The sequence below is a fragment of the Homarus americanus genome, unplaced genomic scaffold, assembly GCF_018991925.1.
Source record: "Homarus americanus isolate GMGI-L3 unplaced genomic scaffold, GMGI_Hamer_2.0 scaffold45698, whole genome shotgun sequence".
NCBI lineage: Eukaryota > Metazoa > Arthropoda > Malacostraca > Decapoda > Nephropidae > Homarus > Homarus americanus.
Genome location: NW_024735554.1, coordinates 1933401 through 1953570, shown reverse-complemented (window position 1 = coordinate 1953570; position 20170 = coordinate 1933401). Strand labels below are relative to the sequence as shown.

General features: G+C 38.7%; 1 protein-coding gene across 1 annotated transcript in view; it reads right to left on the bottom strand.

Annotated features, from left to right (window-relative positions):
* Positions 1-823: 823 nt before the first annotated feature.
* LOC121871305 overlaps positions 824-20170 on the bottom strand; it is a 135767-nt gene continuing 116420 nt past the window's right edge. Inside the window, 7 exon segments of the mRNA XM_042373524.1 lie at positions 824-986; positions 6737-6828; positions 10254-10449; positions 12806-14823; positions 17059-17225; positions 17551-17750; positions 18182-18474. Of these exon segments, the coding sequence (XP_042229458.1) occupies positions 824-986; positions 6737-6828; positions 10254-10449; positions 12806-14823; positions 17059-17225; positions 17551-17750; positions 18182-18474 (3129 nt within the window).

Here is a 20170-nt window from a genome sequence, read left to right as displayed (position 1 = left end):
GAACCAAATAAAACCTGAGATACCCTTTGGGCAATAATTTGTAGAAAAATCAATTAAAAACATATACTGTACCATAATTAGATACTATTTGAAGATAAAGCACCAGTTGTTAGCCATACACAAACTGGTACTTGGTCTGGAAAAAATCAATAAAGGTGATGTATTTCATTAAAACAGTATCATATACAGTACAGTACAGGGAAATATAAAACGACATCACTGCACAGCAAACTCATAAATGACTTCCCATTAAATATTGAAGAAAAAATCATTTGCTGTAGTAATAAAGGAATCACAGACAATGGCCTCATCCCCTGTTAAATAATATTCCTACCTACATGCCCATTCTTAGATAACATATTCAACATATTTAGACATTGAAATGTTATTTCATTGTATATGATAAAAATACAATGTATTGAGATATCTTAAACAGAAAATACCACAATTATATCTTTGTGTCTCTAGGGGGCTTAAAGTCCCAGTAATATCACTGAATGAACGATGATTAACTATAGCAGTCTTGTGACAGGTACAGTATACACTTATAAAACGTATTTATTGACAAAAAATTCAGATTCATTGACCACAACTGCAGAACCAATATCAATGTAGAAGGTCACTTGGTGGGATATTATCACTTGAGGAAGTCACTAAGGAGATTACAGTACTCTCTCCATAAAACAGTGACACATACTGTAGAGTGGCTGGGCCCATGACTCCTTCAGATCATGGTGACAAAGACTGTGAGGTAACACAGCCACCACTGACAGGCATATACTTGACTTGGTTGCTGGGGCTTCTACTACCTTTGCTGCTGCCGCTACCACTGCTCTTGTTCGATGGTCCGTGCAAGGAGGCCCATGAGAGGCGCCTCCGGGTCAGAGTCTGAACTCCCCGCCGGCGAAACTAGGTGATCCTTAGCGCCCCGAGAGAGCTGCAGGCGCCGGAGGAACCTGCAATGAGACACCCAGACTTCAGCAGCCCTGGAATAGAGAGAAGGAGGGAGGTAGGGGAAGGGTGGGTAGGATGGGCGCAGCTACAGTGGTGCAAGGCATAACTGGTGTGACACATGAGGGAGGTGATGCTAACATGACACACAAAATATAAGTTGCTCATATTACACAGAGAACATATTCTTCTGGATAAAGATAAACACATATAAGAGTTTCAGAGATTAACCAATGATTAGCTTATGTTCAGAGTGCATGTAGTCCTACTCTACTTAAAATAACAGGGTCATATCTTATCTGAGGTCAGTTTTACTTGGAACAATTATAATTACAAAACTTTCCACATTATATAAAGGTCAGATAAAACATAACAAAGTACTACGTCAACATCATCATCACAAACTCGAAGTACTGTAATGTATTTGTTTTCAGTGGATGACAAATGCACACATACAGTACACATACAACACAGTGTAAGGTGGAAGCAGCACCCAAGAGTCATCATCATCAAACACACAAGTAATTACAGATGCACTATATTATTTAAGCAACTTTTCAATGAACTAATCATTATATATTTTAATTTCCTTTCAAAGTACACTAGTGACATCAGAAAATTCTTCTAAAACTTAACCTATCAGAAAATTTTAATATACTATTCAGTAATACTACCATAAACAGTGACAAATTTATACTGTACATCATAAAGTTATTGATCTTTTTTTCTTCAAAATATTACTCACAAAAAGTCTTTAAAAAATTTACAATGAACAAGCATTACTGTACATGCCACGCATATATTATTAGCTATGCCACATCTAGACACAGTAGTCATTCTATATAAATTGTGACCAACAGTGTCAATACATGCTTATCTGCAGAGTGTGCCATTCTATTTCACTTGCATTTGGTGAGTTATTGCCATTAATTTGATCTAATATAAACTACACAGACACATGCGAGCATTCCTGTAAAATTTAACTTACTGAGTGACACAGCCGTGAAAGGGACAGAATGTAATGTAGACTGCACTAGTAGATCATCATGTTATGCCACACTTGTCACAATTGTATCCTTAGTCTTGTTTTCATATAGAAATAATTTTGGGGGTAATTTAATATTTTCTTAGTCGCTATTCACCTACCAACTTGTAAATGAAACTTAATTTAGGAGTCAATAAGTGTCACCACCGCCATCATGTACAGTGCAGCTCCTACGATCACTAATACAAACACCATAACCATAGCTACACCCAACTACCTAACAACCACTATCACCTTTTAATGTCACCACAAACATCCGCTAAGTCATGAAGTCAGATGCAGGACACACTGCACAGGATAGTAAGAAAAATAAGAACTTACAACGAACACTGTAAACTAACCTACACCCATTTAGAATCTAAGGAAACTAAATGACTTTACAAATCCAGAAATTAAGTTTAATTAATTTAGGATCAGAGAAAACACAGCCTATCGGCTAGTCTCCAGTACATAAGAAAAAGAAATTTTTTTTCTCCAAAGTTGAGGCAAGCAAAGCAGCCATGCAAGGTAATAGAGGAGCTACCTCTTCTTTATGGCCTTAAGTACAGTATTCTGAACATGTGAGGAAATGATATCTAATACCAATGGTCCCAATCTGTGGAGAATTCATCCACTTGTTGTGTACGCTGGTGTGAGACAGAGAAAACACAGACCCAGAGTTTGCCTTTATTATCAACTAATTCACCAGAGAACATTCATGGAGAACTAATCTGAGAGAAAGACTGATTCATCTAATCTCTACTCCAGGACAGCTAAACCATTCAACATTCCACTGAAATACTTTATAGTGATAGAACCTGAAAGTTTCAGCCGTAAAATGAGACACATTTTAAATGAATTCTCACAAGGAAAGACCAGCTGACCTCTAATTTTTAATATTGGAAACCACAGGAATGTCATCCTGTAAAAACAACAAAAAACTCCCACAAGCATTTTCTCCTTCATATCAGAGTGAGAAAATAGGAATCAAATGTTTTGTGAAGTTAATGTGGAGGCTTTGAAAGGCAGAAAACCACTTCCATTTCATTCAGATTAACTGGAGAAATTGAAACAGATGATGAAATGTTTGCAAACATCCACCATGACAGACCAACGCTACTGTACCATAATGCATCAGATTTTCAATGAGCAAGTAAAAATTTACCTTTCTTTTCATTGCAGCATCACATGGCTCACTCATGGCCCAGGTGTCACTTCCATACTGACCAGCACTCAAGATTCTCAGCTTGAAAGAACATACTGTACTCAAATGTAAATTCATCCCTAGTCCTTGACCTGTTGAAACCTATTTTATTAATGGATGGTGTATGTTTCCAGGAATACTTTTGTAACACTCAACAATAATATATATATATATATATATATATATATATATATATATATATATATATATATATATATATATATATATATATATATATATATATATATATATATATATATATATATATATATATATATATATATATATATATATATATATATATATATATATATACAGTGGGGTATGCTATAACGAATGGATCCTACTATGAATATTCCTATAACAAACAGTTTTACCTATAAAATTGAGAATGCTATAACGAACGAAACTCCTACAACGAACATTATTTATTTAATTTTTTTTTTACTAATTTATTGTTTTTTTATTACAAGTATTAATGATATTCTTTATTTCAGGGGTTTAGATGCATATTTATGCACTTTTTTACAAATTTTACAATTTTATATTGTATTTTTCAGTGTTAAGTGGTTGTATTTGGGGGCCTGGAACGGATTAATCCTATAACGAACGAATGCTATTACGAACAAGGTTCTAGAACCAATTAGATTCATTATAGCATACCCCACTGTATATATATATATATATATATATATATATATATATATATATATATATATATATATATATATATATATATATATATATATATATATATATATATATATATATATATATATATATATATATATATATATATATATATATATACACACACACACACAGGGTATTTGCAAATACTGTACAGTACTGTTCTGTATACAGTTTATCAATACAGGTATACACTATATTGTTTACCTGCAATAATTTTCATTTTGTTGTTTAATACTTAAGGTAAGATAAATGTTAAACTATTCATAATATTAGGTTCATTATCTTAGGTACAGGCATCAGAACCATCAACCAACAAACCTGTCTGAAAACATTTGCCAGTTATGAAGACCAGAAATGATGAGATGACCAACCAAGTTGTAAGATGCTGTGCACCGACCACATGATCGTGAGAAATAGAAAGATGGGCTCCAAGAGGTGTTAGTAACCATTATGAGAAAGACCATGCAATACCTTTGTTTCTGTTATAGGATAATTAGTACAGGGATATACAGTACACACAACTGTTCACGCAGAGCTATCTGGCTAAAGCTGGCACCTGACGTGGGTACAGCGGACGCAACAAGAGACAAGGGACGCAACAAGCAGCAGGATTTATTATAACACAATAAAAGCATTGCCATGTAGCTCTGGTTCTATTTTAGGTGCTTTTAAGTATTACATCAGCGCAGAGGTCCTGTGCAGTATGTACAAAGTGCACTAATTTTTAACAGCAGATACCTAGGTTCTACTGTATAAAGCAATGCGATCATTTAACGATAGGTGAGTTGAACGATATTTATATCTACAGGAAGTGTTTTACACACCTGGCTTACGATCACTACCAGAGAAAACGATACATAATAATGGTAACGGGATACTGCAACAATGTGGGATTGGCCAACCTGACTATCATGAGAACAAGTTTCTCACAACCAAGTCCCATCATGGGCAGGGTGGGCGTGGGAGGAAATCTTTAGGCGGGCGTTGTGCTTCTTTCTGCCCGACACGGCAAGATGACAGAAAGGAAAGAGAGAATGCAATCAGTGAAAGTAAGTTGGTGTGGGAGTGATATCGTGCAGAAATACTAAGAAGAGAATGGGGGCAACAATCTGACATACAAATTGTTACACTTCTGAAATAACTAGTAGAGTATATGTAATCAACAATAAACCATGACCAAAAAATATAGAAAACAATAAGATATTGTGCAGTGATGCATGCAATGGCAAATAGAGCTATTAGCTGTGAGAAGGAAGAATATACCTATGGAATATAAACCATCTGTGTTTTGAATCTTTGTAATAAACGTAACTCCAGGTTTCACAGGACAGATAAGCGGGGAGGAGGGGAGGGGGGACTCACTCCCACATGTATGGGTTATGGAACAGCAGGGTCCAGATTCTCAGAGGATCTTACAAAGATTATTCCTCCTAAATAGAGATGTAAAAATTTTGTTAACTTATTGACGTACTGTTTGCTACAACATGAGAATGTGATCTAAATAACAAGAGATTCATACTCAACTGAACACATGTTATATATCTGTCTTTTAACATGTGCTAAGTGAATGTTTCCCAGTAAAAGAAAATACACAGTAAAATACTGATTCTATTTTGGGGAGTTATTTCTGAGCAGTATTTTAAGTCAGTCAGCTAGCTACATTCTTACAGCTTCAAGTACCAGGAATTTTCATCATAAAAGCCTTTAAGAATCTAGAGGTTGGTCAGGGAACAAGGAAGAGATGGTTCAACATCATTATTATCATAATAACCTACATCATATAATTAAATGAATGTAACCATACCAAATTTCTTAACCCTGGAGTTTGGTCACACCCTAAGGCCTAAGCAATATAGAACCTACAGTAAAATACCAATGTACAGTAATGTTAATAATTCTGGCATGTATGCCATAATCTCCAAGGCACATTAATGTTGTTCTAAATCTTAATATAAATCTTTAACTTGGTTCACTCTGATATACTGTATCTCATTTCTTTTATTGACGTAGATGAACCAGAAAACAGGATATCCGAGCCATCCATGAGGAACGTGTGGATGCTGCCTGCAGTGTGCGTTTAAACATGTAGTAATCCTGGAAGCAATTAACAGTTTCTCTCAATTTACATTATTTATTTAACTATCTTCACATCTCTACAGTAATATACAAATCAAATCTTACTCATATTTTTCAAACACAGTATTACTGTATCGCAGTACACATTCGGATAGCGTCTTAAATCACTTACAGTACAGTACACATAATTAGGAGAATTAAACTTTCAACAGAATACTTTTAAAAATACAATCAGATATCCTGCATAGTCCATCAACCTCCTCTGTGATGCCATTTTTAAACAATGATTAATACCTGTATATGCAAAATGGATAAGAAATAAGCATGCAGAACAGTATCTGAATGAGAAATGTTTAACAGTAGAAATTAGACACCCAGTAAATATAAAGATATCCAGAGTAAGTTTTAAAAAATATTCTCAGTAGATTATAAGTATAAATGGAGAACAAGAACAAGCTACTGTAGGTAGAGTCAGTGTAACAGAGCTGGGTGTAGAGTCAGCGTAACAGAGCTGGGTGTAGAGTCAGCGTAACAGAGCTGGGTGTAGAGTCAGCGTAACAGAGCTGGGTGTAGAGTCAGTGTAACAGAGCTGGGTGTAGAGTCAGTGTAACAGAGCTGGGTGTAGAGTCAGTGTAACAGAGCTGGGTGTAGAGTCAGCGTAACAGAGCTGGGTGTAGAGTCAGTGTAACAGAGCTGGGTGTAGAGTCAGTGTAACAGAGCTGGGTGTAGAGTCAGTGTAACAGCTGGAGGGAGGGTTAGTGAGGGTGAGAGAAGGTAAGGAAACTTACCGGATCTGGTTACCAAAGTTTCTAAAGCGAGAAACTTTACGGTGTCGAGGAAGCTCCTCTGGCCCTCTGGATGGCCTCAGCATCAGTTGCTCCTGAAATTTTTTAACCTCAATTATATATGATTAAATTTATAAAAGAAAATACAGAGTGGCTTGTAATATCTCAACAAGTTTAGGTTTTACACACGCACAACACACATCTTTATTGAGACTTGAACCATGACTTAGCAGGCTTTTACCCATGAGCAGCAGCCCACCTGACCCCTCAACTAGCCACTGCATCCCTCATACATCTGTCTGGCCAAGTATCAATCATTTACAGAACTAGAAAAACTGTCACCAATTTTTTAATGTTTCATTCACATGTTAAGAGACACGCACATTATAAGTACAGTACAGTACAGTAGTATCAACACTGGGTACAGGTACTGTAATCTCATGATAAAGTTAGTTAGTCAGTGATAAATGTTTACTAGCATGAAGCAATATTTTGAGACACTCTGAAACATAACCATGTTAGACACAGGAGAAGGCAACAGGATGAGTCACTCACACTGTTGTACACTGAACATGCGTAATTAATCAAAGATCGGGTATGTTCACTTTGATCATAAAAGTTAATGAACAAATCTGGGATATGACAGCACCATAAATAACAGACAAGATACAAGAAAAGCTGTAGTACATGGATAAATAAACTTTGTCAAAGATCATCTTCTTTCCACAACTTTTAGAGTCATGCTTGAGCTGTCAAGACATTTGCAGAACAGGGTACAGCTACATCTGCACATACTTACCTTTACAGCTGGCCAACTGACCTGATGGTCTGTACACTATCTACCACATGGCTCCTTACCTTATGGTACATTAGGCTAAGTCTTTATTTATATACACTTGGAGTAACACTCATGATGCACACGGTGAATATACACATACAATGTTCAAATAAGTGTGGTCTTACACAAGAGCTTGTTGACAATTACCACCTGAGGAGCAACACTGCCTATACTGACAAAAAATTGAATTGCTAATTACCAATTTATAAAACAGAGGAGAAAAAGCCATTTTTTTCTAAAAAACAGTTTTGTGCTATAGTCCAGAATGCGACGCCTAGCTTTATACCTAGGAATGTTAATGCCTAGCAATAACTCGCCAGACAAACATACAGGCAATTAAAACATCTAATAATTACATAATACGTAATATTAGGAGGACACGTCACTACCTGGCATTTAATTGCAAAAATATGGTATTAAAAACCCCTTGAAGTACAACTACAATATTCCTAAAAAGGCTTTCACTAAATATCCATTTAAAACAATTCTGAGAACTCAATAACTAACTTCAAGCACTGCAAAGGTAAATTAAGAAAATATCTTAAATAAACAGACATTTACAAAAGAGATTTAGGATATGGAAGTTTTTGTTTAGTCAATCAATAATAAAATCAACAAATTACAACCATGTACAGTACAGTACTTGCCAACAGTGCGTAACAGAGACATGACCGATCGCCCAAGCAGCTAACGAGCCGATCAGTGGTGAAGAGGATAAAAGATATCCAAACGCTTAATTTCTAAAACTATTTGAAATTTTTACTGTACTGTACCTGTACAGGGTATCAATTTTTGTCTCAAAAGCAAAAGTTGATGTTATTTAACTGTTTTAGTGTTTTGTACAAATAAAGATTGCAGGATAGAGGCATTTTGAATGATTAAAGCCACACAACAGTACCTTATTGTATCTTGCTCTTTTGTATCAAATAATAATAATTGTAAGCTGTTTCTAAGAATAAACTCACTGGAATTCACTTTGAGGAGATGGAGTGTCTCAGGATCTCAAAGTTGACATATGTAAACACAGTTTCCTTGTACAGTACAGTATTCTTCCTCTCCCTCACCTCATCATACCACAATACTCATGTCACCAGAGGTCTTGTTACCTCACTACCCACCAGGGAGACTAACTGTCTTCTGAACATTTTTACTTGTATTTTTTGCACTAGGTAAACAGGTCATTCAGCATCTGTTTGTATAATCACTGTACTGTACCCTGCCCTATGTTTTCTACTAACTGGTTCTCTCTGCCAGTACCAGTAGTTGTCATTAAGCTATTTTCATAAACCCTTCACCATTAAATATTTTATCCTCTTTGCTACTGATCGGTCTGTGAGCCGCTTTAAGAAAACTGATAAGATTTAAAAAAATAATATCCCTTTAAGTCTAATGACATGAAAAAGTGAGTAAATAAATAAATTGTTGATGTGTTAATGATTTTAAAGGTCCTGTACAGCATTTAAATGTCTCTAGTCCTCGGTAACATGGCCAGTGGTGCTTGAGGCAACTGAGCATGAGTGCCATTATCTGTTATTTGATATATCCTGTGGCAATTCATTTACTAATTGTAATATTTGTACAGGTACACACAAACAACATTATGCTGTATTCTCACTGATCTTTTTTTTTTTTAACAAGAGGTGAACTGTGAGGCAGTACACACAATGTCACTAACATGGAGGGAGTGGTGTTGTGTCCACAGTATATGATTTGTCTTAATTTTACTTATCTTATGATAATGATTTTTACTTATTTTACACGAGTGTATAATTATTACTACATAATTAACTGAAAATGTTAATGGGTAAATTTCTGTATAAATGCCAAGGATGACAGAGTCTTGATCGGGATGATTAACATTCCCATCACCCAGCTGACTATCACCATCCTCGGTATCATCCTTGGCATTCACACAGGAGTTGACCCACTAACATTTTCAGTCAATTATGGAGTGATAATTGTACACGCCATTGTAAAATAAGTAAAAATCATTATCAACATAACAAAAATCAAATGGCTAAAATCTTCTTAGAACTTCATTAGAGATTCACAAACCTACAATAAGCCAAGTATCTGAAAGTACTGCAGGAGAAAAGTGATATTGTAGAAGAGGAGGTGGTATGCCACTATCTTCCCAGTAAACAAATTAATTAATAAGTGTGCGGAGAAAAAATTTGCTACACCAACACTGACTCCTCTTAATTCACTGTTATTCATTCATTCTCTATTCTGGAACACATGAATGGTGCTTTTATACATCCTGCTACAACAAGACCCTCAAATACCCAGCTAGTTTACACTTGTGGCTTCACACAACCTTGCATAGACCATCAGTAACACATTCATACTAAAAAAAACTCAATATACCTTAGAGTCAATGTGTGCAACTGTCTTTTAGGTTTTTATTCTTCATATACTGAAAACATGAGCATTGACTGTTAAGTGTAAGAAAACAAAGAATTTAGTGACAGTCATTTCCAAGACACCACAAAAATGACATCACATGGTTTATGGTAGTAAAATAGATAAAATGCTGTACAACATTGAATGAGTGTTCGAATGTTTACTGTACATTATTTCATGCAAGTGAATGATTGTAAAGTACAAGTATTTCAGGGGTGTGGTGAAACACTGCCACTGTATGCTGCACCCAGCACAGTCTTACACTCAGGCTGCACTAACCTCCTGAGTTTCCTCGCCAGAAGCATCCATGGAGCCTTGTCGGGTCAAGTACTTGGAGGGAATAGACTCCCCTCTGAGAAGCGGCCGTCTGCGGCGGCCCCCACGGCCCACCACAAAGCTGCCATCACGTCCACGCTCACCCTCATGTAACGGAGTCTCTCCATTTTCGCCTGGGCTGGAGCTGCTGCCCACTGGGCTACAATGACAGGTTTCTCAATCTCCCATTATGCAACTGTATATTCTGCACACTGTGGCAGCCAGTGCAGATACTGTTGCCATTATGTTGGGTGTGGGTGGTCATCAAAGGCCTCTGCCATAACACCCAGGTTACACTTCACATGCTATGTTACAGTATATTAAACTAATTTCTAATGTTCAGTACTGTACTCCCTAACAGTGATTATGCTGCAAAATTAAGTTCCATTATTGGTGTGTGTGTGTCCTGTAGTTATGTATACTATCTGAACCATGAAAACAGAGAACTTACACAACTAGAATAAAAATGTGTGTGTGTGTAACTTCACTATAGAAACCAAAACTCTTAAAAAATGAGTTTTAATAAAATGGAGTGACTAACATAACAACATATATAATTCATAATTTTCTTATTACTGTATGTATTTCATCTTATATTCTCCTTTGTCCAAGACAACAGAAGATTCTGAAAAATATTAAAATTATTTGATAATGAGATTCCGGTAGCAATGGTGTCGTGATGTTGATCAAGTGACACTGTCCAGAAGTAGTGGCTCACACTCAAGCATGATTCACCCAGTCCTTGTTATTACTAGTGACTGCTGCACTAAACACCAACACTATATCTAATGTAAAAAAAAAAAAAAAAATCACCACACAAAAAAATACCTCTGAAGAAAATGCAAAACTAACACTGCACTAAAAATAAAAAAATAAAAATGCTCAAACAAATAAACTTATCACTATTCTATGACAACACAAACTTACAGAGTATTTTTGGCTGTAGTACTGAAGGCTCAAGTGGCTGCACGAAGAGTTCTGATTGGTCCAGAGAGCGGTGATGTCACAAGGTGAGAGGGGATTAAATAAGGCCATGCTTAAGTAAACAAAGAGTTGATATACAGTACAGGTTGTACCTCTCTAGTCCGGCAACCTCGGGACCTGACCGGTGCCGGCCCATGGAAATTTCCGGACCATGGAAATTCACCCTTGAAACACCCTACATAAAGCATAAAAACATAAGACAGGAAATAAATAAATAAGAAAAAGTAATACTTCTAACACAAGCTCCGTACCGATGCACCTTTATCTAATTTCTACAATACCCTAGTTCAACCTTTTCCTGGATAGATGGTGACTTGTGCTTACACTTGGAAGCACTAGCACCACTTTCACTGCTTCGTGGTCTCTTTGAAGACCCACAAGGGGTCACAGCTCAAGAGTGAAGAAGTCGCAAGTCCAGAAAACCGTGAGGGCAAACATTTTCGGAGTGAGGGTTGTAAACTCTTGGAACAATCTACCAGAAAGTGCTGTGACGGCACCGAGTGTGAGCTCTTTCAAGACAAGACTTGACCAACACTGGAGCGGGTTCAGGTACATTCAGGAGCCGGTGCATGCCCAGTATTTGCCAACAGTGTGTGACAGAGACGTGACCGATCGCCCGGGCGGCTAGCGAGCCGATCTTTTGGTGAAGAAGATAACTGAAAAGGAAAAGTAATCAGAGACGTGACCGATCGCCCAAGCGGCTAACAAGCCGATCAGTGGCGAAGAGGATAAAAGTAAAAAGTACGTAAGAGACAAACAGAGAGAGAGAGCCGAACTGCCGGATGTAAACAAACTTTAATTTCCAACCGCCACTCCGCCAACACTGCGTAGCGGCTATTGGGCAAACTAAAATCATTCCGGACCACGGGAATTTCTGGACCACAGAATGCCGGACTAGAGAGGCACAACCTGTAGTTCTAAAAAAACTCAAATCTGGGCACCATAGAGACAGATGAGAAGCTAATGTTACTTAGTGAGAGGTAAGACACACAAGAATTACAGCCAAGTGCTTCTTTGGAATTTTAGAAAATGGAGATACAGCCGGACCTTTGTATACGATAACTATAATAATGGGCGTATGTACTGTAAGGGGCACAGGCTTAGAGAACAAACTTTGAGAGATTTATTATAAAATTTCCCTTTAAAAAGATATGTAATTCTTGCTTGTTTACTGTTCATAATTTTATATGACTTCATACATAAAGTCATTTGATAATGTGTGAAATAAAAAACATTTAATTCAAGCTTATAATAAGACAAAATAAAAGGCCCATGCACAAGTAGAATGCAAAGCTGAAGCCTTTTGTTGGCTGATTAATAATCTTAGACACGAGACACACTCACTCAATTCAGAATAGCAAGTTTTAATGTTTTACACTTATAGCTGCAGGGGTACTCTTGATATCCCAGTAGTAGCTATAGTACTGTACACTGTAATAGTTGCATAAAAAGTAACTGTGCATCAGAGAATTATTTAAGGTACCATCATGCTTTTGAGTGTAGACAAGTACGCTGGTGTGGTTGCAACATACCTTTGTGAAGTGATGCTCTCATTTGATGACGTCAGAAGATCAACACTCGTCTGTGCTCTGACACGTCGCTTGGGTGAATGACGGCGTGGTGACCTGTCCCAGTGAGGCGGCTCCAGGCGGCTCTTCACTGCTTCACTCTGCCCGGCAACTCCACCTCCACACACTCCCTCATTGGGTCCAATACCTCCCAAGCCTAGCAAAGACTTAAGTCCCTTCCCTGAGGATCGCTTTAATCGTTTGCGACCTAGACGTTTGAGAGTAGAAGTAGACGGATGGGAATCTGAGTGAAGGACTTCTGATGATGGGCAGTCATAGAGTCCATCTGAGTCAGTGTAAGGTAACTCAGGCTTCCCACTAACACCAAAAAAGGCTGGATATATTCTTGCTACACTAAGACGGGAGTCACTGATGGGAGATTCACTACGGGAACTGACTGGACTCAGTCGAGCAGGTTTTTCAGTCAAACAGTCCTCTAAAGACGATTCACTGTGCAACGAGGAATGAACCACAATAGCTGGTGGAGACCTTGCTAGGCGGGGAGACTCTTTGGGAAAGGAATGGCTAGAGGAGAGCAACAGCCTCTGTCGCTGGGCCTCTGCCTCATCTACAATTCCAGGTTTTTGTGCTTCAATTCCCTGCATTACACCATCACTACACTCATCATTAGTGTCCAACTCCAGAGCCGAATCAGCTTCTGGTTGGGAGGCAGCGGGGTCATCTGTGGTTTCAGAGTCAGTTTGTAGTAGAGGGGAGGGAGTAGATAAGGGGACAATTTCTGTGGGCGGTGATTTAAGCAGAGGTCGGCGCTTAGTTCTGTTTGGAGATGGAGCAGCAGGTTGAGGGATGGGGATCTGTATGGGCCGGGAAGGTATTGACGACACAGAGGGAGTTGATGGTTCTTCTGGACACAATGGATTGTTGGAGGAACACCTTGAGGGCCCTGGAGAATAAGCAGAACTATACCCTGAAGAGCTAAGATTAGATTCAGAGGCTCTGAGGTCAACCCCTAGAAAAGGACTAAGGTAACAGGAAGGAGGTCCCCCTCGCCGGCAACCACTCGTTGGAGAGTCTGTGTCAGACTCAACTTCACTGAGCATGCTGGTGATTGTAATGGCAGGAGCTGGTTGTAAATCCAGTGACCCGGCCTTCTCTCGTTGTAGTGGATGTCGTCTTGGAGGAGGAACGGGGGGCTTGGGAGATTCGGGTGCTTCAATACTGATTGTAGGCACAGGTGGAAACTGCTTCTTCAGTGCAGGAGGTGAGGCTAATGTCACATTAAGAGTTGGTATTACTATGGGTTGTGGCTGTGATGATGGTGGTGGCTGAGGGTCATCATCTGCAGAAGAGATAGTAATGAGTGGAGCTTGCATGACTCTCCCCACATCAACACTTTGTGAGCGCATCCGTGGTGCAGAATCCCATCGTACCTCATCAGTATCCTCAACCTTGATCACTGGGACAGGTATACTGAGGCCCCCACATGCACCAACTGATGAACATTCACCTTTTTCAGGGCTGAACTGAAGTAAATTAGCATTTGGAATATGTAAAGGTGGAGGTTTTGTTTTAATTTTAGGTGAAGTTGCTGGTGAAATATTGGGTGATGTGACTGGAGAAGGCGTCCTGGACGAGAGTGATGAGGAGGGCGTGACAGTGGCTCCTGTGGGTGACAGCGTTCCTGACCTAGCACTGGCATAGGTAAGACTGTGCATGTTCTTCAAGGAAGTGAAAAAGACACGGTGATCTGGACCAGAGCTGTCCGAACTACTGCGTTCCACAGATATGGATAATGAAAATTCTGATTCAGTATCTTCACTATCTTTGTTGTCATTGGATTCTGAACTGGTGCGTGGCTTAGGTCGGTATCTGCAAGGTGTGGGAAGGGGTGAGGGAACAGGCGTGGGCACTGGTGTGGGCAGCTCTGTGATGGGCGAGAGGCAGCGGTGCTGGTCACTGGTGGGCACTTCCAAGGTGATGACTGGCCCAGAGTGTTGTGTTGTCCCACCCGCAGACTGTACCTGTAAACTCATGTGCTTAGTCTACTAATATACACAGTATTGTACTCTACATCGCATCAACCTTTCACATACATTAAACAAGACAGAATTTTTTAGAACGGGCAGAAACTTCCAAAACAAAAATAAAAGTAATTCTTGTAATTATTTTCACTAGCTTTGCAGTCAGTATACAATACAGTATAGTCTCGATTTACGCGATCAATTGAACCCGTGGAGGTCCTAGTAAACCAAGAAACGCGTAAACGAAATAACAGAACATATGGGATTAATTGAAATAGAGACTGGGCCGCCCCCAAACTACACTTTACACTTTTTCGGACAATACGTACGTTGTAGTAAAAATAAAATTTTAATTTTATGATGGTATGCACACACAATTAATGTTTAAGAGAAATACAGTCACCGGTTAATGTCCATTCAAATAATGGACTCAACTCCACCCCCCCCCCTTCCCACACTCGCTGGCTCTCCTCCCTCCCTGAGAAATGTTTGGGAGAAAAGACTAGGTTTTTATTTTAGTAATAAATAATACCTCAGCCCATGGTTAGAATAATATAATTGACATTGCTGGATTCCTTGCAAGACTGCAAATAATTTGAATATAAACTTCATATATTTTGCACAAAAGATAAAATTTTTGCTCTCTCTAATAAAATTCTTAAATTAGATCTAAAATTTGTATGTCTAATGCAAATTTTAGCATGTTTATATTCAAATTAATCACCATCTTATAAGAATTCCAGCAATGTAAATTATATTCTGGCCGGGTAATTTCTATGAATTTTATGAGCAAAAAACAAATATCTTCAGTAAATAAACAAATTATACTCCACCCAGACACAATACATTACATACGTTGTAGTAAAAATAAGATCTTACTTTTATGATGGTATGCACACACAATTAATATTTAAAAGAAATATCAATATTAGGTTTTTTAACACTTACTTAGTAGAAAAGATGGCTGGGTACACAGGGATTGGGGTTGGTTCTGAGGTAGAGGGCAGATTATTGGCCCTCACCTGTATCACTTGTAACACCTGTATCACTATCCACCACAGAGACTTGCAGGGCCTCTTTGTCAAACCCCTCAAAGTCCAAATGCTCACTATCACTGACTTGGGCTGGCTGTGGTGGGTGGCGGGTGAAGAACTCGGTAATGTTTTGTTGACTGGGTGACCTTGTGCGCACCCTGCCCGCGCTGCTTCCCGTGTAAATGATGGAATGAACCGAGTAAATAAAAATTGTCGGTCTGGCAAGGTACCGCGTAAATGACCAAACGCGTAAACCAAATCCGCATAAATCAAGACTATACTGTAGTGCATTTATACAGAAAATAAATAAAAAGGTTCTCCGTCACACACTAACATCTGGAAATAGAGAAAAAATGTATAACATATTACCAATTGTAAGAGGCATTACTTTAAATACAGTTTTCCATTGGTTATGACTTACTTTATGAGTTACAGGGAATACCAACGCAAAACATGTTCGGTGAGCAATATAGAGAGAAGGAATGACAATGAGGGAGCAAATAATCTGCCCAGGTCTTCCATCTCACTGCCCTCTACAGAGAAAGGTTTGACAAATAGAAAAATTAAGAAATAAATCCACAGAAAAACAACAGGGAGTAAAACTGTCAAGACACAGAACGGTTTCCAAATTTAGAACATAACAGTACTAAATAAATTGAGAGTGAATGGGTAATGTTAACCACCCAAAAAAATAATTTACTGGAGTGGATGACTTGTGGAGGGAATACAGTACTGTACTTTAGACCACCGTGTTCTGTTTACAGGTACAGTAGTTATGGAGGTAATATACAGGTTGTCCTCCAGGTGATGTATGAAAATAGTCATGAGGTTATACAGTATACAGAGTTACAGTATAGCTACAGAGAGACAGAAGCAACACTTGGTCACAACAGAGGTGTTATATAGAGAAGTGTATATACAAAAAAACTAATTTTTATTTATTTATTTTCTTTTATATAAAGTTTTAAAATTTCATATGAAAATAAAGAAGCTATAATTGAGAAAGTCAAGGAACATGCTAAAATAGGGTAAATTTGTTCATGCAACTTTAATACAGAGAAAAATATAAAACCAGACAGCTTTCATTAGAGTATCTGGAGGAAAGCCCTGCACCCTTATAAGACATTAGATGGTAGTGGTGAGAGGCCCAGCACCACCACACACAGAGATCATCTAATAACAAGAAGCTGGTAACAAGTACCTGCACCTGTAATGCCCCAGGGACAGTGAGGGTGTCTTGCTTGTTCTGTGGCAGTGCCTTCTGAGGTGTGGTGGGTGTGGTGGAGGGCGATGGATGGGTGGAAGAATCATCATATTCTGAGCCGTGAGGACTGGAAGGGTTGGAGGAAGAGGGGCGACCAGATCCACCTGCATGTGTTAAAGAAAACTGATTAACCTCTAATAACAATAGAGTGTTTAGTGTCAGTTACATAAATGGATGAACAGTAACAGTGCTAGATGTATACAGTATTTATCATAACCCTTAGGCATCAGTTCATTTCATACAGCTACAACAACCCTCCATACAGTAGAGTGCCCCTGTATACCTATGGCAGAGTGCACTGCTCACATTAGTCATCCACTCTCATCTGCACAGGTATTAAGTAGGTACAGTGCAGATAATATCAATAAATCAAAATTTTTAAATACTGTATGTACAAAAGTTTTCAGCACAACAGTTGTGATAACTTGCCAAAATTTTTAATCATAGCAAGAAGTGAGTCAGCAGATGATATCTTGACCATCTTGGTGCGGCTCTGTGGGGAGGACGTCTTGGAGGAGGGGGACGACGAGCTCTTCACCGTCAGGAGTCGCTTAGGTGGGTCTGGTGTCATTTCTGACGAGGACACATCGGGTGTTTCCATGACATCCTCACTCCCAGACCCACTGTATCTATAAGGAAAACAACAGTTAGAAGAATAAAGGTCACTATTAATAATCTGCCTTGACAGATTTCTGTGATATAATTTCAAAACTCTTAAGTATGGGTCAGACCCCATATGTAGGGTGCAAGACCCACAGTAGGGGTCAGGGCTTATGAGAAGTTAAAATTCAGTGGTATCAGAATATGAGTTAGAGATGAGGCGAGTCAGAGAGTTAAGACTCAAACAAGGGATCATTACTTCTGAGTGGACATCAAGGATCACAGGCAGTGACTGGGGTTCACACGAAGGAAATGGACTCGCATGTTGACAAGATTTATGTAAGGAATACAGACGCCCACAAAGAAGTCACATACTACAGCTAGCTTCAGCAAAGTTTGGCATATCATATCAGGCATAAAAACTGTATCATCAGCGTTGGTTTGTAATGTGAAGGCTTACCGCTGGGTGTGTCTTATCCTTGGTGATCTTCTAGGGGAGCGGCGCACACCGCCAAAGCTGAAGATTCTACTGGGTGATTTTTCCTCGGTGCAACTCATATCTGAAGAGGAGGAACTCATCTCCTTGGACATCTTATCCAGGAGCTTGGCAAAAGTGACTTTTTTGTCCTGTTTGGAGGGTGATGGTGCAAGGCAGATAAGAGAAGTCTCCCTGATCAGGCCCTCAGCAACAGCCCCATCACCGGCGTCACTGCGGAGGAGTTCTGTGGCTATGTCGGCACTGCGTGTACGTTCCTGCAATATGTCATCCATTTGTCACTGCTGTTACTACATCTCACAATGTACCAATTCCAATTGATGAGAACAAAACAAGTACACAAACAGCAGATAGATAGAACAATTTATTAAATGTAACATTAAACTAATGAAGCAATAAATTATTGACAAATAGTAAATGACGAGTCAAGATACGAGAGAAGCAGGAAACAGTCGTAAATTAGTGGGAATGATACTGAACATCACTACATGTGAATAGGATGAGGAGAGGCAGTGTCATAAATGAATGTGTGCTGACTATCTAATAAAAAAAATTATAAACTAGTGACATAAGATTTGACATTATTTAAGGAAACAAAAGCATGCAGGAAAAATTCAATTTATAAAAATTAAAAAAAGTAAAAGTAAATAAATAAAGCGGCAAGATTAAGAACGAGATGCACAAAGGTGAGCACCTGGTGAGCGGCCATACACCAAAAACATGGCAGCTTTTCAAATATATGACACAGCAGCATAAATAGTTCATATAAGATTAAAAGTGAAGTATGAATGTATCTAAACCAAAAACCAAGAGACAAATTAAAGAAGTGAATACAGTACAGCTCCTCCCCGACTTACGACCTACTCGACTTACGACCACCCGCACCTACGACCTGCCTCAGTCGTACCCAAATTTTGTCAAATTGCGTATTTTCGAGTCCCAACGTCAGTACACAGACAAAATTTTCGTTTGTAATTCACTTTAAAATGGCTGGCAAGCTAAAAGGTGAGAGTTTTGTGGTGCTGAGAAGAAAAAGAGACACCCATTTTAGATTTTCTATGTATTATTTAAGCATTTTCGACTTATGACCTGGATTTGGGTCCCTAACCCCGTCGTAAGTCGGGGAGGAGCTACTTATACAAATGAAGATAACATCTCTTAGGCAGATTTCTACTGATGGGGACATACAGTATAGTCTCCATGTGCAGGAAGGTGTTAGTACAGTACTCCAGACCTTCACACGAGTCATTGATCAACCTTGACCCTACGACAGCCACTTCAGTTTTCCTATGGGGCTTAAACCATCCATGAGACAAGAATGATAACAACTCAAACTATCCTTCCATCCCCATTACTAGTAATACTACACTACCTCTCAACCCAATACACTACTTTTACTTTTGCTTTGATTTTACTTTCAACCTCTTCCCCACGGATCGACCTGTTAGCCGCTTGGGTGGTCGGTCACGTCTCTGTTATGCACTGCTGGTAACTACTGGACATGCACTGGCTCCTGAATGTATCTGAACATGATACTATGCCCCTATACCCAATACTAAAGTGATGACTATGCCTCTATACCCAATACTAAAGTGATGACTATGCCTCTATACCCAATACTAAAGTGATGACTATGCCTCTATACCCAATACTAAAGTGATGACTATGCCTCTATTCCCAATACTAAAGTGATGACTATGCTCCTATACCCAATACTAAAGTGATGACTATGCCTCTATACCCAATACTAAAGTGATGACTATGCCTCTATACCCAATACTAAAGTGATGACTATGCCTCTATTCCCAATACTAAAGTGATGACTATGCTCCTATACCCAATACTAAAGTGATGACTATGCCCCTATACCCAATACTAAAGTGATGGCTATGCCTCTATACCCAATACTAAAGTGATGATTATGCCTCTATACCCAATAGTAAAGTGATGACA